The 26,702-nt window shown below is 42.7% G+C and overlaps 1 protein-coding gene across 4 annotated transcripts in view; it reads left to right on the plus strand.

The window, feature by feature from the left end:
• The window catches only part of LOC144668501 (protein FAM149B1-like), a 139,474-nt gene that overhangs the window by 8,374 nt on the left and 104,398 nt on the right, over nt 1-26,702 (plus strand). For all 4 annotated transcript variants that reach the window (XM_078530529.1, XM_078530532.1, XM_078530531.1 and 1 more), the window contains exons 5-6: nt 16,388-16,504; nt 19,529-19,702. In XM_078530529.1, the coding sequence (XP_078386655.1) occupies nt 16,388-16,504; nt 19,529-19,702 (291 nt within the window). The remainder of the gene's footprint in view (nt 1-16,387; nt 16,505-19,528; nt 19,703-26,702) is intronic.

Here is a 26,702-nt window from a genome sequence, read left to right on the forward strand (position 1 = left end):
ATTCACTCCCTCCACCACCGATGCACATTGGCAGCAGTGTGTACCATCTACAAGATGCACTCCAGAAACTCACCAAAGTTCCTTAGGCAGCACCTTTCAAACTCACAACCACTACCATCTAGAAGGACAAGGGTGACAGGTACATAGGAATACCACCACCTGGGAGTTCCCCTCCAAGCCATTAACCCTCTGACTTGGAAATATATCGCCGTTCCTTCACTGTTGCTGGGTCAAAATCCTGGAACTCCCTCCCTAACGGCACTGTGGGTGTACCTACACCACATAGACTGCAGCGGTTCAAGAAGGCAGCTCACCACTACCTTCTCAAGGGCAATTAGGATGGGCAATAAATGCTGGCCAAGACAGCGAAGCCCACATCCCTTGAATGAATTAAAAAAAACATCAGCAGTTTTGGGCACCACACCTTAGAAAGGAAATATTGACCTTGAAGGGAGTGCAGTGAAGATTTATTAAAACAATATCCAGACTGCAAAAGTTAAATTACAGGGAGCGAGTATACAAACTAAGCAAACTCCCTGGAATTTAAAATGTCAAGGTGTGACTTGATTGAAGTTTTCATGATATTAAGGGGAGCAGTCCTGCTGGTTGGGGAGTTTAGGACGAGGGATCATAGTCTAAAAATTAGAGCCAGACCTTTCATGAAATTACAAAACACTGATACACAGAAAAAGTCGCAGAAGTTTGGAACTCTTCTCCGAATAACAATTGATGCTGGTATACGGAGGTAGGGCGCAAATCAGCAATGATCTCATTGAATGGTGGAACAGGTTTGAGGGGCTAAATGTCCTGTTTGTGTTCCTGTGTTCTTACAATCTTACTGATGGTCAGCATGCAGATGAGAAATAGGACAGGATCAGGAATAGATCCTTGGGGACGCCAGACGTGATGGTACAAGAGAGTCAAGTGAAGGTTTGCAGATGATCCTCAGATTCAATAAAGGGCAACAATTTCCAATGGCAGAAGGCTTTGGTAACCAGAGGACACAGATTTAGAGTAATTGTCAAAAGAACCAAACCACATGGAAAACATTATGCAGAGTGTTGCTATGATTTGGAATGCACTGCCAGTAAGGTTAGTGGAAACAGATTCAGTTGTAACTTTCATAAGGACATTAGATAAATATTTGAAGAAGGAAACTGTGCAAGGCTGTGGGAAAGAGCAGGGCCAGTAGGATTATTTTGACACCTCTTTCAAAGAACCAGTATTGACATGATGGGTTGAATGTTCTCCATCTAAGCTGTGAGATCCTATTATTTTAGGGAAGGCTAGAGGGATGGGATGCTAAGCATAGATACAGAAGAGAGAAAAGCGGAATTCAAAATGGAAGGTAGAAAGTTAGCAAGAGAGTTTGGAAGCAAAGGTTGGAAAGTATACAAAAAAAGAGTCTGGTTGCGCTTAATGGTATATACCTAAATGCAGGAGTATAGTGAATAAGGCAGATGAGCTGAGGGCACAGATTGACGTATTACTGAAACATCGCTTAGATAAGGCAGGAATAGGAACATAGAAACTAGGAGCAGGAGTAGGCCATTTGGCCCTTCGAGCCTGCTCCACCATTCATTATGATCATGGCTGATCATCCAACTCAATAGCCTGCTCCCGCTTTCTCCCCATATCCTTTGATCCCTTTCGCCCCAAGAGCTATATCTAACTCCTTCTTGAAAACATACAATGTTTTGGTCTCAACTACTTTCTGTGGTAACGAATTCCATAGGCTCACCACTCTCTGAGTGAAGAAATTTCTCCTCATCTCAGTCCTAAATGGTCTACCCTATATCCTCAGACTGTGACCCCTGGTTCTGGACTCCCCCACCATTGGCAACATCCTTCCTGCATCTACCCATCTACTATCTAATTGCAGCTTAGTGTTCCTGGTTACAACGTTTTCAGACGGGATTGGGAGGGGAATTGAAAAAAAGAAATTGGGTGATAATATATTGACCAAAGAAACAATATCAACCATGGGATGGATTAAAATATTGTTGGAGCAATCAACAAATGAGGCAATATGGGGTGAACTAAAAATCAAAAAAGGGGCAATCACATTGCTGGCAGTATACTATAGACCACCAAACAATCCAAGGGAGACAGAAGAGCAAATTTGTAGGCAAATTTCTGACATGCAAAAGCAATAGGGAGGTAATAATGTGGGATTTCGAATTATCCTAACATTAAATGGGATACGGTCAGTGTTAAGTGTACAGAGGGCACGTAATTCTTAAGTTGCATTCAGGATGTGGAAAGGCCAACAAGACAGTGCAATTCTGGATTTAATTTAGTTAATGAAATAATGCAGTTTAGGTAATCAGTAGGAAAGCGCTTTTGTGGTAGTATTGCTGGAAAAAGAGACGTGCTGTCGAAGATTTTTGCCTTGCATTTATCAGGACAGACGCAAGAATACTAAATCTCAAAGGGATTAACAATTTATACTGCATGAGAAAATGCCAAAATAGGGCACATCAAAGCTATCCTGTATGATATTAGCTACCTCGATCAGTCATTGCTCGCTGTACATCATGCAGACTCATGAATGGGTCTAAGGCTGCCACTTTAGGTCCTGAGAAGGGCCCAGTCTACCTCAGGTTACCCTGGAAGGATAAGGTGTCTCAAAAATTTTAGCAACAGGTGAAGTAGCTGTTTGACACTGCTACTATGCAGTAGGAATATGACTGGTATTCTCCACTAGCAAGATGCTGCCATCAAGTCAAGAAGACATCCTGCCTACCACACAAATGAATCATGTGGTATATTAATTTTAGTGTCGGTATGATGCCAGGTATGTAGGCCGCACGTCCCACCAACTGGTGGATCGTATCAAATAGCACGTCTCTTCTGCTGTCCGCAACAGGCAAAGTACTGACCATACTCAACTAGCCCGTGCTTACAAAACTCAGAGCATAGCACCAGCATTAAATGTGATCCTGCGATTGGATAACACTTACTAAACAATCCTGATTGTGCTAAGAATTGAACTAACAACTAATTTAAGATTATCATTCGGACTCGCACTGTGGCTCACTCTCGTGTGCTAGAAGCTACATATCTTCGCACAAAGGGCTCTGTCCTTTGCAAACAAAAAGAACATTTCCCTGCATTGTGCCTTTTTCAACTAAACAGGAGCCTGGGGGCACAGCCCCTGGTTCATTCCCCATGGCAATGCCTTGACCATTCAGAGTCATCCTGTCTGGTTTGAAAAAAGCTTAGCAGTTAACTGTTCCCTGGTGCGTTCTCCATGGCAACCCCTCTACCAATCAGAGTCTATTTGCCAACCAATCAGCACCCTCTTCATGCTGTATGAATTGTTGTTACCTTTGATATTTGGTATTCTTGTAAATCAGTCCTGATGAGTGCAAGACGAAAAGCTTTTTTCAGCAATGCTCAAGTTATGTGCTACCAAGGGACTATTTTGTGGTAGTGATTATAATTCAGTTAGGTTTAGCATAGTTATGGAAAGGGACAAGGATAAAATAGGAACACAGGTCCTAAATTGAAGAAGCCAATATTACTCGGCTGAGAAGCGGTTTAGCATAAGTAGACGAGAAACAGCTATTTGAATATAAATTGGTGTGAGAGTAATGGGAGGCATTCGAGAAGGTGATTCATGTGGTTCAGGGTAAAGGTGCTCCCACAAAGGAAAAGGGTGAGAAGCCAAACCTAGAGCCTCATGGATGACCAGGTACATAGAGGATAAGCAAAAAAAAGGAAGCTATGTTAAACACTAAGAGCTTAATGCTGCAGAAAGTGTAGAAGGGAGATGGTGGTATAGTGGTATTGTCACTGGACTAGTATTCCAGAGACCCAGGGTAATGCTCTAGGAACCTGGGTTCGAATCCCACCATGGCAGATGGTGAAATTTGAATTCAGTAAAAAAAAACCTGGAGTTAAAAGTCTGATGCTGACCATGAAACCGTTGCCGATAGTTGTAAAAACCCATCTGGTTCACTAATGTCCTAATGTGGTTGACTCTTAAAATCAATTAGGGATGAGCAATAATGCTGCCCTGTCCAGCGACGCCGAACTTAAAAAGGAAATATATTTTTTAAAAATTAAAAGAAAAGACATTGGCAAGTAAAATCAATGAAAATTAAAGGTGTTTTATGAGTGCAGAAAGATCAAACCAAGTGGCCTATTAGAGACCAAAAAGGTAACCTCTGGGTGGAAACCGAGGATGTGGGAAAGGTTCTTAATGATTACTTCACAATGTTGTCTTCACAGAAGTGGGGTGGTGATGACTTTATCAGTGTGAAAAACTGGAAATGAGTGGGTAAGAAAGTGCCAGATCGAGTACAATGTGGGAAATATGAGGTGGGAGAAATAGCAAAATGAAATATTTTTAAAATGTGTTGGTGTTCAGAGAGATTTGAATGTCCTTGTACATGAATCACAGAAAGTAAACTTACAGGTACAGTAAGCAGTTGGTATGTTGCCCTTTTATTGTAAGGGACTTGGAGTTACAAGAGTAAGGAAGTCTTACTGGAATTGCACAGGGCTATGTTGAATCCACATCTGGAGTACTGTGTACAGCTTTGATGCTGATAGATTATTTCTCCTTGCTGGAGAGTCTCGAGCAGTGTTGTCCAATACGATTTCAATGCTCACCAAACTTGTGGTGATCAGGTCACCATTTTCACCACATAATATAAATATATACAATATTAATAAAACAAATGCATAGTCTTTTGAAAGTAGTTTAAACCATCAGCAATAGACCAGCACAGTGGAATACGATAACTTATTTAGCCAGAAAAAAAGCATCAGTGTGGATCCATTGACAGAATAAACATAGCATAATCGTCACACACTGGATTTATTATTGCGCATTTAACGTTAACTGCAACACTTTGTAATCTTTTTCTTTCACATTGAAATTGGGAATAAACTTTTCACAGACTGAGTCTCAACTCCGCCTACAAATTTACATCCTGTATCTGTGACCAATACTTTGACTTCATGAAAGATACTGCAGAAAAAGTGGCTTCACAGAACCAAGGTGAGCGGAACACCAGAAATAGCTTTACAATGCCTGGGTGGAGAACCATTAACTTAGTTTCCTTCAAAAGCCGATTTCACAGCATCAAGACAGATACATCTTTCAGCTGATGATTGACCTGGCTTTGAAGTGAAAGCAAACCTGCTTCAAAACCGCGTCTCTTCAGGGAGAGCACACTGACAAGTGCTTGAGATAGTTGAGAATTATAGATGTCAAAGATCTTACATGAACTGAAAGAAACTTGTAACATCACAGAAGTAACATCACAGAAGCGCTTGTCAAACTTGCTGAGTGATTCTCCAACAATTTCACATAGCGCTGCAGGTTAAAATCATCATCTTCCATATACTGATGGAAATTTGGAAGTTCATATAATCCTGACTCTTCATGTACGCAACAAAAAATATCAGTTTTGACTGCAACCCTCACGCCTTCTGTGCCTAATCGCAATTCAACTTTCCCTTCCCCTGAAGTTTCAGGCTTATGTCATTCAAGTGGGTGGTGATGTCAGTCAGAAAACACAAGTCACATTACCACGCATCATCCTCAATCACAAAGTCAGTTGCCAACTTTCCTTTCTCAGCAAGAAAAGTTTTGGATTGGAGTGAATAAGGCATCAAATCATTGCAAGACTTCCCACAGCTCAACCACTGTACACTCACAAAATGAATGATTTCTGTGAAATCTGATTTCTGTGGAACTTCGTCCAAAAACTCCATATGCTGTCGCTGGTTCAGAGCGCTACCGCAAATAAAATTGACATTTTTGACAACCATGTTCATCAAATCTTTCAGCATGCCTTCCCCTGCCATTTGAGCACAGAGATTTTCTTGGTGCAAGATGCAGTGAAATGAGCCCAAATCATTACCATCAAGGCTGTTCGCCTTCAGATGCTGCTTAAGCAAACTGACAAATCCAGATTTGCGTCCAATCATCATAGCTGCACCACCATCATGATTGAAGCTAACTCCTTCGAATGCAATTCAAACTTTTTCATGACACGGTGAAAGCATCAAGAATGTCGGCACCACAAGTGCAGGTTTTCAGCCCATTACTTCCCAGCATTTCTTCTTGACCGTCCAAAACTTCAGGTGCAAACTGAATCCTGAAAACAAACTGCAAAGTCTCATGACTCATCCAATGCACGCAGTCAGGCTTCAGGATTTTGTGTCAAACTTTGCAATAGACGAGTAACTAACTGTCTGGTGACTCCAGCAGATTTCAATCTTTTTTTACATGATGTCCCTTTTTTTTTTGTTTTTGGCTTATAATTTTCGAGAACAGTTTCCATTTCTTTCACCAATTCTCCATCTGAAACGGTTGGTTTTTTTCAAGCAAGAATCCAGGCCGCTTTGCAGCTGATCAAAGTCAGCAGCTTAGATGACAAAAGAAGTTGTTTTGAATTCTGCTGCTGCTGTTTCAAATTCGACTTCAGATGAGTGATTTTGTCGACTTGAGTTTTGTCGCCAAGAGGAAATTTCCTGTCAATCTCGTTGTGCACATTTTGGAAATGGTTTTTTGAACTCTCTGCCTTATTTTTGTTGAATGTTTTATTACACAACAAATAAAATGGATTCTCGTTCCTTTTCATGGTAAATTCCATTCCCATCCATGGTGAAATTTATGCTTGACTTTCTTTCAGTCTCTCTGTTTCTTTGTTGCAGTTTCCACTGAAGTGCAGGCTTTTTTATCATCAGTCTCAGATTCGCATTTCCATGCTCTGATAAATTTATCCATGTTCGAAATGTGGGGAAAAATATTTTTGTATATCAGAGCATCCACTTGCCACCTGTCTGTGGCTGATTCGCCACATGTGGCTAGTAGAGAGCATTTTGGACAACACTGGTCTAGAACTAGCGGGCAAAGTCTGAAGATTCAGGTCTGGCAACTTCAGACAGAAATGAGGAGAAATTTCACCCTGTTAAGAATCTACCCAGAGGACTGTGGTTGCTCCATCGTTGAGAATCAAGTATTATGGGAATCGGGCAGAAAAGATGATGGATGAGCTTGAAGATTAGCTGCAGTCTTACTAAATGGCAGAACTGGCTCAAGGAACTGTATGGCCTACTCCTGCTCCTATTTCTTATGTTTTTATTATTTGCCAGGAGCATACTTATGTGTATAATAGTGCAGCGTATGGACTAACCTTTGAACATCTCTGACCCAAAGAGTCTGGGAGATGAGGATGGGGGTATGGTGGGTAGGGGCGGGGGGAGGGGGCGGGCAGAGTTTGTCCTAAGGTACAAAGGACCAGAGATTTGCAATTTATATATAAACAATAGGCTACATTATACCGTGCTGAGTATTGTTTGCTATAATTTAGAAAAATGGTTTTTAAAAATACTAGCTATGCAATTTACATTTGGGTTCTCACAGGAGTATTGCAGAATTCCCATCTGAAATATTATCTCTAACTTAGTAAAGGATTAGCTAAAGGTGCATCACCATTTCTCTTGCTTTTCACTTGCTTTTCATTTTTAATATTTAATAGCTGCATGACTGTTTTGTTTGTCTTCATCTGGGCTTACATGTAAGTTAAATTAATTAACTACAAGTAGCATCATATCACTGCCCTGCTGAACAAATGGGAATCTCCAGACTGCTCTGAGTTCCCTGACCACCCGGCCACTTCCTGTCTGGACTTCAGCTGCCCCTTTGGGCTATTGTTTGTAGTTTTTAAAAATTTGTTCATTCATGGAATGTGGGCGTCGCTGGCTAGGCCAGCATTTACTGCCTATTCCTAACTGCCCTTTAAAAAGGTGGTGGTGAGCTGCCTTCTTGAACCATTGCATTCCCTGTGGTGTAGGTACACCCACCGTGCTGTTAGAAAGGGAGTTCCAGGATATTGACCCAGCCATGGTGGAAGAACGGTGATAGATTTCCAAGTCAGGATAGTGAGTGACTTGGAGGGGAACATCCAGGTGATGATGTTCCCATGTGTCTGCTGCCCTTGTCCTTCTAGATGTTGGCAGTTGTGGGTTTAGAAGATGCTGTGGTAGTGATTGAAGTTTGCCATTGGGCTGGTTGGTTAGTGTTTGCAACTTGTTCTCTAAGTTTAAAAAATGTGGGTCTGAGACTTCAGGCAGTTGAAATGCTGGTAAATAAACCTTGAAATAAAAATTGAAAATGCTGGAAATAATCAGCTGGCCTGATAACATCTGTGGAGAGAGAAACAGAATTAAATTTTAAGGATGATGATCTTTATGGCAACTCCTCTTCTCTCTCCATAGATGCTTTTGAGCCTTGCTTGATGCTATTTTCCCATAGACTATATAAATAATGTGTCAGGCTTGTTCAGAATTCAAACAAAACATACCTTGTCTGTTGCATTTTTTTCTCACCCTGGTCATTTCCACCCTCTACCCTCCACTGGTATGGCCCTCATCTCCACTTCCTTAAGTCCAAAGGATGCAGACTTGGAAGTACGTGATGAACAACTGGTTTAGCCATTCATCGTCAGATAAGACTGGACCATAAAATGCTATCAGGTCCTGCCCTCCTCTGCCAAAACTGCTTACTATTCCAGGATCATCCTGGGATGCAAAGTGAACTCCTGGCTTCTTGACTGAAAATGGTCTTTTTAAACCCTTCTTGCCTAACTGCTTTCCCTCTAACCTCCAACAAAAACAATTGTGAGGAGTTCAGGGACTTCTTTGTCAGTGAAATTGAGATCAATCTTTAGCTGCTTTGGCTGTTTCTCTCCCTCCCAGTAGTCCAACGGACTAATCTTCCTCTGAGCCCAACCCGCCCCCCACCCCTGCCCCACCTACTCACTTTCCCAACCCCTCCCTTGCTGTAAACTCATATCTTTCTCTAGTTTCTATGGTGGTAGAGGCAGAAACCCTCATTGCAGTTAAAATGTATTTGGATATACTTGTGAAGTACTGCAACAAGGGCAGCAGACAGATGGGGACACCACCTCTGGGAAGTTCCCCTCCAAGCCACTCACCATCCTGACTTTGAAATATATTGCCATCCTTCACTGTCACTGTGTCAAAATCCTGGTTCTGTGGGTGTACCTACACCACATGGACTGCAGTGATTTATGAAGGCAGTTCACCACCCCCTTCTCAAGGGCAATTAGAGATGGGCAATAAATACTGGCCCAGCCAGCGATGCCTACATTCCATGAATGAATTTTTAAAAAACTCTGTTATGGACCAAGAACTGGAAAGTGGGTTTAGGCTGGATAGCTCTTCTTTGGCCAGCACAGGCATAGGGAGCTAAATGGCCTCCTCTTGTGCTGTAAATTTCTCTGATTCTCTATGTTTCTATGAGTTGTCCCCTGTTTGCTCTAATGCCCTCTCTGAACTCACAAGATTGCCTTTCTGTTCTCTTGACTCTTTTCCCATTAAATTACTGACCACCAAACTCATCAATACCGAAGCATGATATTGTGGATGCTGGAGATCAGAACTAAAAACAGAAAATGCTGGAAATACTCAGCAGGTCAGACAGCATCTGTGGAGAGAGATTTTTTTCTCTCCACAGATGCTGCCTAATCTGCTGAGTATTTCCATCAGTCTGTTTCTTTATACTAAACCTACCTTCCTAGCCCCCCATTGTTTGCTGATATTGTTCACAGTCCTCTCTCCTTAGGTTCAAACCCCTTCCCTTCAAATCTTCCATCATTGCCCGTCTCCTCGAAAACCAATCCTGGACACCCCTGTCTCTCCAAATGACCATACCATCTCCAAATCTCCTTTCCTCTCCGAAGTCCTTGAACTTGTTGCCACCTTCCAAATCTGTGCCCGTCTTTTCTAGAACTCCATGTTTGAAACGCTCCAAACCCTCCACAGTACTAAAGCGACTCTGTTATCAAAGTCACAAATGCTATCCTATGTGACTGTGACCATGGTAACTATCCTTTTTCATTCTCTCGACCTGTCTGAAGCCTTTAACACAGTTAGCTGCACAATCCTTCTCCAAGGATTCACCTCGAGCTGGGTAGGTTTATCCTCCCCTGGTTCCATTCTTGTCTATCTAATCGTAGCTGCAATGGATTTTCTTCTTGCTCCTTCATCATTCCATCTGGTGGCCCGAGGATCTATGCTTGGCCCCTCCTATTTCTCATCTATGTGCTACCCCTTGGCAACATCCTCTGAAAATACATCAGGACCCAGAGGTATGCTGATGACTCCCAGCACGACCTCACTAAGTCTCAATCCCTCCACTGTCTCTAAATTATCATACTACTAATCCAACATCCAATACTGGATGAGCAGAAATTTCCTCCAACTAAATGTTGGAAAACTAAAGCCATTGTGTTTGGCCCCCATCGCAATCACTGTTCTCTAAGCCACTGATTTGATCCCTGTTCCTGGAAAGTCTTTAAGGCTGAACCAGCCTTTTTGTGACCATGGTGTTGTAACTGACCCTGAGATGAGCTTCCAAGACATTACTAAGACCACCTACTTTCACCTCCATAATATTGTCAATCTCTGCCTTTGCCTTAGCTTATCTGCTGTTGAAACTCTCATCCATACCTTTTGTTATCTCTGGACTTGACTATTCCAATGCACTGTTTGATGGTCGACCATCTTCTACCCTCCGTAAACTTAACCCTATCCTAAACCCTGCTGGACCCATCCTAACACAAGCCAAGTTCCAGTCAACTATCATCCCTGTGCTCATTGACTTAGATTGGCTCCCATTCTCTATTATAGCGCCTCTATTTTATAACAACAACAACATTTATATAACTCTTTTAATATAATCAATGCCCCAAGGTGCTTCTCAGGAACATTATAATTCTCACCCTCATTTTCAAACCCTTCCAGGTCCTCCCCCCGCCCCCACCATTCCCTTCCCGCTCTCCTTCACTGCAACCTCCTCTGGCCTTCGTTTCCTTAGGCCACACATGGCCGTGCGGCAACACACCGGTCCAGATAGAACTTAAAGCATAGGGGACAAAAAGCCACAGGCAAGATGTGGTCCTTTTAAGATGCGTGCATGCACAGCTATCCTAAAGGGACCACACACTGCAACAACCAGGCCACGCACACTGAAGGAAAATTAATTGGAACATTGCCAGTCCTATAACCCGCTGAGATATCTGCGCTTCTCCAATTTTGACCTCTTGCAGATACCTTATTTTAATCCCTCCGCCATTGGTGGCCATGGCCTCGGAGACCAGGGTTCTAAGGCTGAATTCCCTCCGTAAACGTCTCTGCCTCTGGACCCCTCTTTCCTCCTTTAAGACACTCCTTAAAATCTATTTCTTTGTCCAAGCGTTTGATCGTCTGCCCTACTATCTCCTTACGTGGCTAGAGGTCAGATTGTTTTTGAAAGTGCCCTGAATTGCCTTGGGATATTTTACTATGTTGAAGGTGCCATATCAATGCAAGTTATTGTTTCAGTTGCTGTTGGAAAACCTTTACAATCTTTGTGAGTGGTGGATAAGATGATGTCGATAGGAACATGGGAATAGCTGGACAAAAACAGACCAAGATTATCTCATTTGTCTTGCACCAAGGATCAAGGATGTCACAGAACGGCTGCAGGACATTCTTTTGGGGTGGGTGGTGTGAACAGCCAGAAGTCATGGTCCACATTGGGACCAATGACATAGGGAGGAAAAGGGAAGATGGCCTGAAAGCAGTCTTTAGGGAGTTAGGAAAGGATTTAAAAAGCAGGACCTCGAGAGCAGTAATCTCAGGGTCACTCCCAGTGCCATGTGCTAATGAACATAAGAATAGGAAGATGATCAGTTCAATATGTGGCTGGAGAAATGGAGTAGGAGGGAGGGCTCTAGATTTCTGAGGCATTGGGATCAGTTCTGCGGCAGGTGGGACATGTACAAGAAGGACAAGTTGCACTTTAACAGGACTGGGACTAGTGTCCTTGCAGGGAGGATTGCTAGTGCTGTCAGGGAGGGTTTAAACTAGATTGGCAGGGGGATGGGAATCTGAAGGGAAATTCGGAGTGCAGAGGAGAAAAACTGGCATTGAGAAGTAGTGAAGTAACAACTAATATCAAGGATATATCAGAGAGTTGCATCAAGGTAGATAGAATACTTGGAGTGTTTGATAGAATTAGAGTAGGCAACAGTAAGTCATTAGATGGGGTCAGAATAAGCTGGAAAGTAAAAAAGCCTAAATCAGGGCTAATGTGAATGTATGTGAATGCACAGAGTGTGATTAATAAGATTGGTGAACTGCAGGCACAGGTTGACAAGTGGAATTATGATATTATTGCTATAACAGAGACCTGGCTCAAAGAAGGGCAGGACTGGGTGTTAAATATTCCTGGGTATAAGGTGTTTAGGAGAGACAGGAAAGGAAGAAAAAGTTGGTGGGGAGAGGAGGCAATATTGGTTAAAGATGGCATTACAGTACTGGAGAGAGAGGATGTTCCAGAGGGGTCAAGGACAGAATCTCTCTGGCTAGAGATAAGGACTGGGAAAGGTGCAATAACATTGATTGGTGTAGTATATAGGCCACCAACCAATGGAAGGGATGTGGAGAAACAAATTTGCAAAGAGATTATGGAGAGGTGCAAGAATTATAGAGTAATCATAATGGGGGACTTCAATTATCCAAATATAGACTGCGATAGGAATAGTACAAAAGGACAAGAGGGGCGAGAGTACCTGAAATGTGTTCAAGATAATTTTCTGCAGCAGTATGTTTCCAGTCCAACGAGAGGACAGGCACTGTTGGACCTGGTTCTAGGGAATGAGTTGGCCCAGGTGGATCAAATATCAGTGGGAGAGCCTCGAGGGGACAGTGACCATTGTATCATAAGGTTTAGGTTAATCATGGAAAGGACAGAGAACAATCCAGACCAGGGATAATTAATTGAGGGAAAGCCAACTTCAGTGGGATGAGAATGCGTCCGAGTCGAGTGAACTGGAATCAAATGTTGGCAGAAAAGACGGTGACTGAACAATGGGCCACCTTCAAAGAAAAAGTATTGTAGACAATGTCAAGGTATATACCCTTGAAGGGGAAAGGGAGGGCAAATAAATCCAGAGCGCCCTGAATGATGAGAGAGATAGAGGTAAAGATGAAAAGGAAGAAGTGCGCACATGACAAATGTCAGGTAGAAAATACAATGGAGAATCAGGCTGAATATAGAAGGATCAGAGGGGAAGTGAAGCAAGGAGAGAGCAGGAGTTCGAATCCTGCCACTGCACATGGTTGAATTTGAATTTAGTGTACAAAATTATCAGGGGAATATATAGAGTGGCCAGGATAAAATTGTTTCCCTTGGTGGAGAATTCTAGAACCAGGGGACATAGATTCAAGATAAATGGCAGAAGGTGTAGGGGGGACATGAGGAAGAACTTTTTTACGCAGAGGGTAGTGGGTGTCTGGAATTCGCTGCCCAAGTTGGTGGTAGAGACAGAAACTCTAAACTCTTTTAAAAAGTACCTGGATCTGCACCTTAAGCACTGTAAACTGCAGGGCTATGGGCCGGGTGCAGGAGGGTGGGATTAGAAAGGGCACCTGGGTGTCCTCGGGCTGGCATGGACAAGATGGGTCAAATGGCCTCCTTCTGTGCTGTAACTTTTCTATAGTTCTATGGAAAAGAGGCTGGCAGGGAACATAAAAGGGAATCCCAAGGTCGTCTTTGACATGTAAATAATAAAAGGGTGGTAAAAGAAAGAGTAGGGCTGATTAGGGACAAAAAGGGGACTCGCATGTGGAGGCTAGAGAGATAGTGGGGGTATTGAACGAGTACTTTGCATCTGTCTTTACAAAGGAAGAGCTTGTTACCCAGGCCGAAGTGAGAGAGGAGGTAACTGGTACACTAGAAAAACTTACAGTTGAGAGGAAGGAGGTGTTGGAAAAGCTATCTTTACTTAAAATAGATAAGGCACCAGGACCAGATGAGATGCATCCAAGGGTACTGAGGGAAGTGAGAGTGGCAATTACAGAGGCACTAGTGATAATCTTCCGTTCTTCTTTAGACACGGGCGGTGCCAGAGGACTGCAAAATTGTGAATGTTACACCTTTGTTCAAAAAAGGGGTGCAAGGCTAAAGCTGGCAACTATAGGCCAATCAGTTTGGCCTGAGTGGTAGTGAAACTTCTGGAAACCATATTAGGGATAAAATCAATAATCACTTAGACAAGTGCAGGATAATTAAGAAAAGCCAGCATGGATTCATCAAAGGAAAATCATGTTTAACTAATTTGCTGAAGTTTTTTGAGGAGGTAACAGAGAAGGTTGATGTGGTGTATATGGATTTTCAATAGGCATTTGATACAGTGCCACACAACAGACTTGTGAACAAATTCTAGGCCATGGAATAAAAGGGAAAGTAGACAGTTGGATAAGAAATTGGCTGAGTAACAGAAAACAGAGAGTAGTGATGAATGGTTGTTTTTCAGATCGGAGGAAGGCTTGTAGTGGAGTTCCTCAGGGGTCAGTGTTGGGACCTTTGCTTTTCCTGATATAAATTAATGACCTAGACTGTGGTGTGCAGGGCATGATTTCAAAATTTGCAGATGAAACAAAGATTGGAAATGTTGCCAACTGTGATGGGGATAATCTTGAACTTCAAAAAGACATAGACAGGTTGGTGGAGTGGGCAGACAAGTGGCTGATGAAGTTCAATGCAGAGAAGTGTGAGGTGATTCGTTTTGGCTGGAAAGGTATGGTAAGACAGTATAAAATAAAGGGAGAGCCTCTAAAGGAGGTGCAGGAACAGAGGGGCCTCAGAGTATACGTACATAGGTCATTGAAGATGGCAGGGCGTTGAGAGAGCAGTTAATAAAGCATATAGTTTCTTAGGCTTTATTAATAGGGGCATTGACTACACGGGTAAGGAGGTCATGATGAACTTGTATAAGACACTAGTTAGGCCTCATCTGGAGTACTGCATCCAGTTCTAGGCACCATACTTGAGGAAGCATGTGAAGGCATTGTAGAGAGTACAGAGATTCACAAGAATGATTCCCAGTATGAAGAACTGTAGCTATGAGGATAAATTGGAGAGGTTGGGACTGTTTTCATTGGAGAAAAGAAGGCTGAGTGGAGACTTGATAAAGGTATTCAAGATCCTGACGGGTATGGACAGGGTAAATAGTGAGAAACTGTTCCCATTCAAGAGAACATCAAGAACTAGAGGTCACAGATTCAAAATAATTGGCAAAAGGAGTAAATGTGATGTGAGGAAAAACTTTTTCACCCAGAGGGTGGTTGGAGCCTGGAACAAACTTCCTGAAAGGGTGGGAGAGGCAGGTTCGATCGAGGTATTGAAAAGGGAATTGGAATGCTACCTGAAAAGAGAGAATGTGCAGGGTTACGGGATAAGGCAGGGGAGTGGGACTAAGTGGAATGCTCAGAGAGCCAGTGCAGACTCGATGGGCTAAATGGCCACATTCTGCACTGTAAAGATCCTGCGATACTGTTCTCCTGGCAGTTGCATTCATATGATACAATGATAACAGAATTGTTGACTAATCATTCTAATCAATTTCTATCAGTTAGTCTACAGAACACCCAGAGGTGGCATGAGGAAAATCCCCAGTGATGGAGAGCTTTGGCAACCATAGGCCCAAAGTTACTCATTCCTCCACATCTGCATCTATATTTACCACATACCATGTCTCAAATTACTCATATTCTGTGTCCCTAAATGTCCTTTCCTGAAATAAATCAAATTTGCATTTGAGTCAATCAATACTAACTGGTTCTGCTTTTCAGGACAAGATGAAATGGTTTATTATGGTTAATATTATATAGCCCCTCTAATGCAAAAAGCAGCAAAACGAATAAGATAAAAACAAAAAACTGCGGATGCTGGAAATCCAAAACAAAAACAGAAATACCTGGAAAAACTCAGCAGGTCTGGCAGCATCGGCGGAGAAGAACAAAGTTGACGTTTCGAAACATCAACTTTGTTCTTCTCCGCCGATGCTGCCAGACCTGCTGAGTTTTTCCAGGTATTTCTGTTTTTGTGTAAAACAAATAAGATCTTGAGGGGACTTGTGGATGCTGAGAGGATGTTTCCCCTTATGGGAGAGACTGGAATTTGTGGCCACAGTTTAAGAGTGAGAGGGTCTCCCTTTTAAAATGGAAATGAGAATTTTATTCTCTCAGAGGGTTATTAGTCTGTGGAATTCTCTTCCCCAGAGGACAATGGAGGCAGAGTCATTGAGTATGTTTAAGGCTGAGTTAGATTCTTGATTGACAAGGGAGAGAAAGGTTATAGGGAAATTATCAGGAAAGTAGAGTTAAGGCCACAATCAGATCAGCCATAATCTTATCAAATGGCAGAGCAGGCTCTTGGGGCTGAATGGCCTAATCTTGCTCCTAATTCGTATGTTCATATAACCTCTCATTTGAGGTAATCTTGCATTTATATGCCAGCTAATTAATTGGGACCCTTACTACTAGCAGTATTTATTTTAATTTTTCTCTGCAGAATTCTGGGGAAACAAATAGTGGCTCCTGTTGATGAAGCCTATTGTTGGTATCCTGGCCCAGAGCGTGTTACTCCATTGCCAACTTCCAGCTCAGACCCTGAGGCAGATATGAATGAGTAAGTATCAGCCGGGAATAATATAACAGAATCTAACTACTTACATTAAATGTTTTTACACTGTCAGTTTTTAAAGCCACATTACTTGATATATTCAGGCTGAAGTCCACCTATTGGGGTTGTCACTGTGCTATCATCCTTTCATTTTGGAAATCCTGATCACACCTACACTTTTCCCATGTTATTTCTATCCCCTTGTCCAGCCTTGTGATGCATGTTGGCTGAAAGTGCATGTTGCTGCCAGTTTTGTTTTTGACCTAGATACTCAGATATACAAGAGTAATCCAGGATGAAACAAGAGGCCAGCAAAGTTTGGAGTTGGGAGTTTGACTTGAATTGGAGTTCAACACTGAAGTGTAGTTGGCTTGAAGCTGTGTTTATTTACTTTCGTCTCTGTGTCTATTTGGTCTGGCAGAACACTGCAAGTCAGTATTGTGAGAAACTTCCATGACTTGGGGAGATCTTGGAAAGTGTTTATGTTGCAGGTCACCACGAGTATTTTTTTTTATTCGTTCATGGGAAGTGGGTGTCGCTGGCTGGGCCAGCATTTATTGTCCTAATTGCCTTTTTTCAGAGGGCATTTGAGAGTCAACCACATTGCTGTGGGTCTGAAGTCACATGTAGGCCAGACGGCAGATTCCCTTCTCTAACGGGCATTAGTGAACCAAATGGGTTTTTACGACAATCGACAATGGTCAATTTCAATTCCAGATTTTTATTGAATTCAAATTCCACCATTTGTCGTGGCAGGATTGGAACCCAGGTCCCCAGAGCATTACCCTCAGTCTCTGGATTACCAGTCCAGTGACAATACCACTATGCCTCCACCTCCCCATAAGTATGAGAAGTATATCCAGGTAGAAGTTAAGGAACTGAACTTGGGGAGCAGTTGAATGTATTCCACACTGAGTGTTTTTGAAGTATACACTTTGATGGAGGTGGACAACCCATAGTGAGGGAGGAATTGTGAGAGCAGACAGTAGTTTGTAACACAAACTCTTAAATACTACTAATTTCAATAAGGGCAATGTCGGGGGATAAACACTACATAGTATAAATGAGATTGGAATATATTCTGAGATATAATTACAGGACTGCACAAACAAGTCACTCCATCGGGTAAAAAGTGAAGTTGAGAAGGAAGAACAAAATTTCTCAAAATCTTTGAAAACAGGAATTCTACCCAAGACTGGAAGTTGTGTAAATTTCAAGATTTAATAACAGAGGGTGAAATTAGTGAATACTTGAGAAAACATGGGAGAGAGTTGGCACAGTGGCTAATGGGGGAGAGAGTTGGCACATGGGGCTAATGGGGGAGAGTTGGCACAGGGGCTAATGGGGGAGAGAGTTGGTACAGGGGCTAATGGGGGAGAGTCAGCACAGGGACTAATGGGAGAGAGTTGGCACAATGTCTAATGGTGGAGAGTCAGCACAGAGGCTAATGGGGGAGAGAGTTGGCACAGGGGCTAATGGGGGAGAGTTGGCACAGGGGCTAATGGGGGAGAGTCAGCACAGGGACTAATGGGAGAGAGTTGGCACAGGGGCTAATGGTGGAGAGTTGGCACAGTGGCTAATGGTGGAGAGTCAGCACAGGGACTAATGGGAGAGAGTTGGCACAATGTCTAATGGTGGAGAGTCAGCACAGAGGCTAATGGGGGAGAGTCAGCACAGAGGCTAATGGGGGAGAGTCAGCACGGAGGCTAATGGGGGAGAGAGTTGGCACAGGGGCTAATGGGGGAGAGTTGGCACAGTGGCTAATGGTGGAGAGTCAGCACAGGGACTAATGGGAGAGAGTTGGCACAGGGGCTAATGGGGGAGAGTTGGCACAGTGGCTAATGGTGGAGAGTCAGCACAGTGGCTAATGGTGGAGAGTCAGCACAGTGGCTAATGGGGGAGAGTCAGCACAGTGGCTAATGTTGGAGAATCAGCACAGTGGCTAATGGGGGAGAGTCAGCACAGGGGCTAATGGGGGAGAGTCAGCACAGGGACTAATGGGGGAGAGTCAGCACAGAGGCTAATGGGGGAGAGTCAGCACAGGGACTAATGGGGGAGAGTCAGCACAGGGGCTAATGGGGGAGAGTCAGCACAGTGGCTAATGGGGGAGAGTCAGCACAGGGACTAATGGGGGAGAGTCAGCACAGGGACTAATGGGGGAGAGTCAGCACAGGGGCTAATGGGGGAGAGTCAGCACAGGGGTTGCAGTTCTGGGCAGTGCAATATAGCAAGTATATGAAACCCACAGAAAGATGCCAATACTGGAAAATTATAGTTATAGAGAAAGTCTTGAGAAATTGGGTATTTCTTACAGGAACAGTGAAGGTTAAGAAGGATCTAGCAGAGGGTAAATGGTGAAAGATTGTATCGACTGGTGGTAATATGGCGGAGACTGATGATTATCATGAGAAAAATGTCATGCTTTACCACAAATGGCTATTGAGGCAATGATTATGGAAATGAAACTGGGTAAGTACTTAAACAAAGTGGGAAAATGGCAGGATAATTGAATTAGAGTAGCCTGCTCAGTCACATGAGTGTTGGCAGAATGACTTGCCTTGACCAAAAAGCTCAAATGTGCAACTTAATGTATGTAATGAATTAGCTGATTGAGGGTTTTCTGTTCCCAAATGAATCCTTGTAACTAGCACAAGAGCACAGGAGAGTTGTGGACATTACTGTGGAGATATCCCAGCCAAGCTCGATCTTATCTTCACCAGCAGCCACATGTCCAGGGAAGGTCACTGGATCATTATGAGGAGCAAGAGCCTTGGTTTATTTTCCTGCTTCCCCAGCCTTGGGTAGCTCAGGCTAATTGCAACAACTAAAGGGCCACACTGTTTACAATCAGCTAACTCGGCACAAGCTAAGGATCAACCCTGAAAGCTTCCCAGTATCTCAGTTGCACACTGTCTTTGCCAACTGATTGTTGGGGAGCAGAACAAGCGATATTTCACTCATTACACACTCTGCTCAATTTTAACTACTTTTGTTTTTGAACAGCATGGAATTATCTTTTCTTTCTTTTAGACTCTGTGTTCTTGGCAAAAAAGTGACCATTTCGGGGCTTCCTCAGTGCAAAGAAGGAGACTTTATGCAGAAGATTGCCACCTTTCCTGGGGAAGAAGATGAAGAGGCAGAGAATGGTGTGATTGTCGCAGAAGGTGTTGTTGAAGAATATCTGGCATTTGATCACAGAGACCTGTTAGTATCCAGGAAACTTTGTTACTATTTAATAACCAATGTCATGATTTTTTGAATTGGCACGAACAAAACGTTTTCTGTTCAATGCCTTCTGCTAAAGCTTAGTCGCTGTCCAGAGCACTGGTCATCAACAACACTTCTGATGACAGTTGGTGCTCGCTCTTCCATCTCTTCAACAGCAACCTCAACTTGCATTTATTTACCGCATTTAATGTAGTTTAACATCCCAAGGTGCTTCACAAGAGTGTAATCAGACAAAAACATTCACAAGGCCACAAAAAGAGACATTAGGAGAACTGACCAAACATCTGAACAAAGAGGTAGGTTTTAAGTATCTTAAAGGAGGAGAAAGGTTTAGAGAGGGATTTCTAGAGTTTAAAGGCCTAGGTGGCTGAAGGCACTGCTGCTGATCATAAGCTGAAGGAAGTGGGAGATGCACTGCATGCTAGACTTGCAGAAACACAAAGCTAAGACCATAAGGCGTAGGAGCAGAAGTAGGCCATTCGGCCCATCGAGTCTGCTCCACCATTCAATGAGATCATGGCTGATCTGATAATCCTCAACTCCACTTTCCTGCCTTTTCCCCATAACCCTTGATTCCCTTATTGATTAAAAATCTGTCTATCTCCACCTTGAATATACTTAACGACCCAGCCTGTACAGCCCTCTGCGGTAAAGAATTCCACAGATTATCCTCTGAGAGAAGAAATTCCTCCTCATCTTTGTTTTTAGTGGGCATCCCCCTACTCTCAGATTATGCCCTGTGGTCCTAGACTCTTCCACAAGGGGAAACAACCTCTCAGCATCTACCCTGTCAAGCGCCCTAAGAATCTTATGTTTCAATAAGGTCGCCTCTCATTCTTCTAAACTCCAATGAGTACAGGCCCAACCTACTCAACCTCTCCTCATAAGAAAATCCCTCCATTCCCAGGATCAACTTAGTGAACCTTCTCTGGACTGTCTTCAATGCCAGTATATCTTTCCTCAGATAAAGGGACCAAAATTGTTCACAGTATGCTATGTGAGGTCTAACTAGTACCTTGTATCGTTTTAGCAAGACTTCCCTATTTTTATACTCCATTCCCTTTGAAATAAAGACCAACATTCCATTTGCCTTCCCTATTATCTGTTGAACTTGTATGTTAGCTTTTTGGGATTCGTGTACAAGGATTCCCAAATCCCTCTGTGCTGGAGCTTTCTGCAGTCTTTCTCCATTTAAATAATATTCAGCTCCTCTATTCTTCCTGCCAAAGTACATGACCTCACACTTTCCCACATTATATTTTATCTGCCACTTTTTGCCCACTCACTTAACCTGTCTATATCCCTCTGTTCACTCCAGTGCCATCCTCACCACTTGCCTTCCCACTTATTTTTGTATCATTTGCAAATTTGGCGATAGTACATTCACTTCCCTCATCCAAATCATTAATATATATTGTAAATAATTGAGGCCCCAGCGCTGATCCCTGTGGTATTCCATTAGTTACAGGTTGCCATCCTGAAAATGCCCCCCTTATCCCAACTCTCTGTCTTCCATTAATTGGCCAATCCTCTATCCATGCTAATATACTACCCCCAACACCATGGGCTGTTATCTTATTAAATAGCCTTATGCATGATACCTTATTGAACACCTTTTGGAAATCCAAATATACTACATCTACAGGTTCCCCTTTCTCTATCCTGCTAGTTACCTCCTCAAATAATTCTAATAAATTTGTCAGGCATGATTTCCCCTTCATGAAGCGTGCTGACTCTGCTTGATTAGATTACATAATTCTAAATGCTCTACTATTACATCCTTTATAATAGACTAACATTTTCCCAATGACAGATGTTAAGCTAATCGGCCTATAGTTACCTGTTTTTTGTCTCCCTCCCTTTTTGAATAAGGATGTTACATTGACAGTTTTCCAATCCTTTGGGACTTTTTCAGAATCTAAGGATTCTTGGAAGATTACTACCAGTGCATCCGCTATCTCTGTAGCTACTTCCTTTAATATCCTAGGATGCAACCCATCAGGACCAGGGGACTTATCAGCCTTTAGCCCCATTAGTTTCCCGTGTACATTTTTTCTAGTGATAGTTATTATATTTATTTCCTCCCACTCTTTTGCCCCTTGATTATTTAGTATTTTTGGTATGCTATTAGTGTTTTCTACCGTGAAGACTGGAGCAAAGTATTTATTCAACTCCTCTGCCATTTCCTGGTTCCCCATTATTATTTCCCCAGCCTCAATCTCTAAGGGATCTATGTTCACTTTGGCCTCTCTCTTCCTTTTTATATATTTAAAGAAGCCCTTATGTCACATAGTAAGTTCACAGGAAATTCTAATGCTGGAGGTGATTACAGAGATAGGGAGGGTCAAGGCCATGAGGGATTTGAACACAATGATGGGAATTTTGAAAATAAAGCTTTGCTGGTTCAGGTGTGGGAGCCAATGTAGGTTGATGAGTGCAGGGATGATGGGTGAATGGTATGAATAAGTATATGGACAGAGAATTTGGATGAGCTCCAGTGTATGGACAATGGTTAAACAGAGAAAATTTACTCTTCTCAGCCCATTGTGTCCACCAGCTGAAAAAGAGCTAGCCAACCTTTACTCCATTTTCCAGCTCTTGCTCTGTAGCTGTGTATGTTACAGCACCTCACATGCATATCCAAGTCCTTTTTAAAATGTGATAAGGGTTTGTGCTGTTACCACCCTTTCAGGAAGTGAGTTCCAGACTCTCAGCGCCCTCTGAGTGAAAATATTTCTCCCTGACTCCCCTGTAATTCTTACGCCAGTTGCTTTAAACTTATATCCTGTTCTTCTTGACATCTCTACTAAGAGAAACAAGTTGTTTCTATCCATTTTATCAATACCTCTCGTAATTTTATGCACCTCAGCCTCCTCTGCTCCAAAGAAAACAAACCCAGCCTATTCAGTATTTCCTCATAGGTAAAATTCTTCATCCCTGGCAATATCCTCATAAATCTCCTCCATCTTCTTGACTGCTATTGCATCTTTCCTGTAATGCGATGACCAGAATTGTACACAGTGTTCTAGCTGTGGCCTAACCTAGTGTTTTATTCAGTTAGCCTAGGGGGGGCCTTGTGGTGCAGTGGGAGTGCCTCTCCCACTGAGCCAGAAGCTCTGGGTTCGAGCCCCACTCTGGGTTCGAGCCCCACTCTGGGACTTGATGGCCACAGAAGGCGTGTTCATAACGTGGCCAAACATGTTGATTATCAACCTGCAAATCCCAATATACATATGGCAGGTGGTAAGAGCAGGAGAGTCTCCTGGACAGCCAGAGCCTGCAGCAAACCACTGCTCTATCTTGCCAAGCATAACCATGGATCTAAACATGGAAGTCCCTAGTCGCCAGCACCCTCCTAGGGCATGGTACCTGAAGAGAGAGAGAAAATGTTTTTTGAGAAAAGGATAGAAGATTGGTTAGCTATCAGAGAGTAGGGTTAAAAATAAAATACTGCAGATGCTGGAAATCTGAAACAAAAACAAAACTAGCTGGAAAAACTCAGCAGGTCTGACAGCATCGGCGGAGAGGAACACAGTTAACGTTTCGAGTCCGAATGACTCTTCATCAGAACTAAAGAAATATAGAAAATGTGGTGAAATATAAGCTGGTTGAGGGGGGTGGGACAGGTAGAGCTGGATAGAGGGCCAGTGATAGGTGGAGGCAAAGAAGAGATAGCCAGAGAGAGTAGGGTTAAATGGGTCATTTTCAGGTTGGTAAGATGTAACCAGTAGAATGCCACGGGATTAGTGCTTGAGCCTTAACTATTTACAATTCATATCAATGACTTGGATGAAAGGACTGAATGTATGGTTGCTAAGTTTGTTTGATGACACAAAGATAGGTAAGTTACTAAGTTGTGAAGAGGACATAAGGAGTCTACAAAGGGATATAGAACAGGTTAAGTGAACGGACAAAAATTTGACAGTTGGAGTATAATGTGGGAAAATGTGAACTTGTCCATTTTGGCAGGAAAAATAGAAAAACATTTATTATTTAAATAGAGAGAGATTGCAGCACTCTGAGGTACAGAGGGATCTGGGTGTCCTGGTACATGAATCACAAAAAGTTAGTATGCAGGTTCAGCAAGTGGTGAGGAAGGCAAATGAAATGTTGTTGTTTATTGCAAGGGGAATGGAATATAAAACAAGGGAAGTTTTGCTACAGTTGTACAGGACATTGGTGAGACCATACCTAGAGCACTGTGCACAGTTTTGGTCTCCTTATTTAAGAAAGGATATCATTGTATGAGAAGCAGTTCAGAGAAGGTTCACTCAACTGATTCCTGGAATGTTTTATGAGGAAAGGTTGGACAGATTGAGCCTGTATCCACTGGAGTTTTAAAGAGTGAGAGGTGATCTTATTGAAACATATAAGATTCTGAGGGGACTTGACTGGGTGGATGCTGAAATAATGTTTCCCTATATGGAAGAGACTAGAACTAGGGGGCACAGTTTAAAAATAAGGGGTCTCCCATTTAAGATAGAGATGAGGAGAATTTTTTTCTCTCAAATGTTTGTTAGTCTGTGGAATTCTCTTCCCCAGAGAGCAGTGAAGGCTGGGTCATTGAATATATTTAAGGCTGAGTAAGATAAGTTCTTGACTGACAAGGGAGTCAAAGGGTACACATGTTGGCCACAATCAAATCAGGCATAATCTTATCAAATGGTAAAGCAGGCTCACAGGGCCAAATGGCCTACTCCTATTTCTAATTCGTACTGTTATGATCCCAGCTGAAGTTACACCTAGACAAGCCTGATTCCAGAGTGGAGCCCAGTATAGTTCCTAACTTTTATTTGTTTGTTTAGATACATGGAGAGTAGCGACTGAACAGAGTCACAGGAATCAGCTGATGAACTTTTAACAAAAGAATAAAACATTTATTCAACAAGAAAAGATGAACTGTATTACAGTACTCCACCCACAACTATACCTTTACAGATTTGTAATTCAGATTTGTAAGGATAACACAAGTTATAAAGGCTATCTTATACTCTGTTGTCCACAGTAAGTACACAGCCCATGTACTAATAGGCACCCTGTGGCCAGACGCACCACACTCTGAACCAAGTGACAGATATCGCCTCAACCAGATGCTATACATCTCTCCTCAACTCCCCCCAGATGCTTGTCACACTGTGAGCCAATGAGCCAACCAGTCTCACTGAATTCCATCCTTCACATGAGGTTTTCCAATCTCTACTCTCCAAGAACTCGCTTTAGAATCTTCTCCCAAACTGATGCTTTCTCTCAGATGCCTTCCACAAGGATTCACCTCCAGACTTTTGAACACTCCTCCGGTGTTCCTCTCCCATGAGTCACCATATGCATTCAAGCTGTCTTCCACGCATTCTCTCTCACTGACTCAGCTGTCAACAGTATACCACTGCTTCACATGCCCATAGCAAAGAGTTACAGACCATCAGCGTCTCTTTGGACCTTCTTGCCTCTTACAAGCTGTCCCCTGCTCTCTGTAGCTTTTGTCTCTTTAAATCTGAAACTTGGAGCATTTCTCTCTGCCCCTTACTCTTAACTTTACTTAACAGCACCTTTTCCAGTTCCTATCCTTCCTTTGACTAGAAGGTCTGCTTGGGACTTTACCCTGTTCCACTCCCTTGGATTATGGGGTATTTTCTTTATCTTGGGACTGGCTATCTGTCCCCTTTTGCTCCACTTCCTCCTGGCAGCTATTTTTAAAACCAATTAACTCAAACAGCTTCCAAAATCAAACTTCTGTTTTTCTTCTTCTACGTGTGACTGCTGGCGGGGGTGGATCTGCCTCTCTGGGCCCCCGTTGCAAGGCAACAGCCCAATTCTTCTACCCTTGTTTGTTTACCTTAGCTGCAACAGTCGTAAAAACGTCATTAGAAATGCAGGCACCTTGTTAAAGTGAAACTAAAATTCAACTTGCCCTCTTAACACACATACCAATCAAGCTTAAACATTAAAGCTAAAACTCATTCCTAATACCTACAGATACCAATATAACTAACTTAAACTATCTCTATTTCCTAACAGTATGTTCATATGAGTGCATAACCTCCCTGCTCTTAGTTTGGGATCCCCTAATATGAAGTCTGGGTAACGGGATGAGATTTAGGGGTTGCGCGCTTCGAGGTAGAAATGGCGACTGTGAAGCTTGGCCTGAGTTTTGACAATTGCAAGGCCCTTTTAAATGTTTGTGGTTTTTTTTCTGCCAGTGGGATTAGCTCAATCATCTGTCCTCTGGGTCCAGATTACGACGACAATCACAGCCTGTAAAGTGTCTTTGCTTTTCTCAAGGCAAACCCAGTAGTTTTAAATACCCCACTCCCCCACCCCCCAGTGAACAACCTTCAACCACCAAAACCCCCTCAACATCCCGCAAACCTTCCCTGCCCCAATGTTCACTCTGGGGTCACACAAATCCTGAGACATTAAAATGGAGCCATATTGGAAATAAGTTTAGGAAGCACTATTCTGGACCTTGACTAATGAAGAAACATATCCTGTATGTCTTCTTAAACACATTATCTGCTTGTCTTGCTACCTTCATAATCTGTGAGCATTCATTCTAATGCCCCTCTATTCCTCTACACTTGCAGTATCCTATAATTTATTGTGTATTCCCTTGCTAAAGTCCATATAAACTACATCAAATGGGCTCTGCTCATCGACTCTCCTTGTTAACTTCTCAAAACATAAGACAATCGGTTGAGAAGAGGCCGACTAGTTGAGTCAGGAATGTCGGCTGTGGTTTAGCCACAGAATCACAGAATTGGATGAATCACTCATTTTTTTCTCATGGACTTGTTGCCGAAGACACGTTTTCTCCCTTTGTCTTAATTATTATTTTACTTAATGGCTTTGGCTCCATAATTTTATTTGGTATATTTTTGGACATTGTTGTGTTTTATTTGTAAATGTTTATATGAATCATGGACCCACTGGCCTGTCCTCTACAACGAGGATTCATTGTGTCACCATATAGAAGCTCCCT

The sequence above is a fragment of the Cetorhinus maximus genome, chromosome 27, assembly GCF_964194155.1.
Source record: "Cetorhinus maximus chromosome 27, sCetMax3.hap1.1, whole genome shotgun sequence".
Taxonomy (NCBI): Eukaryota; Metazoa; Chordata; class Chondrichthyes; order Lamniformes; family Cetorhinidae; genus Cetorhinus; species Cetorhinus maximus.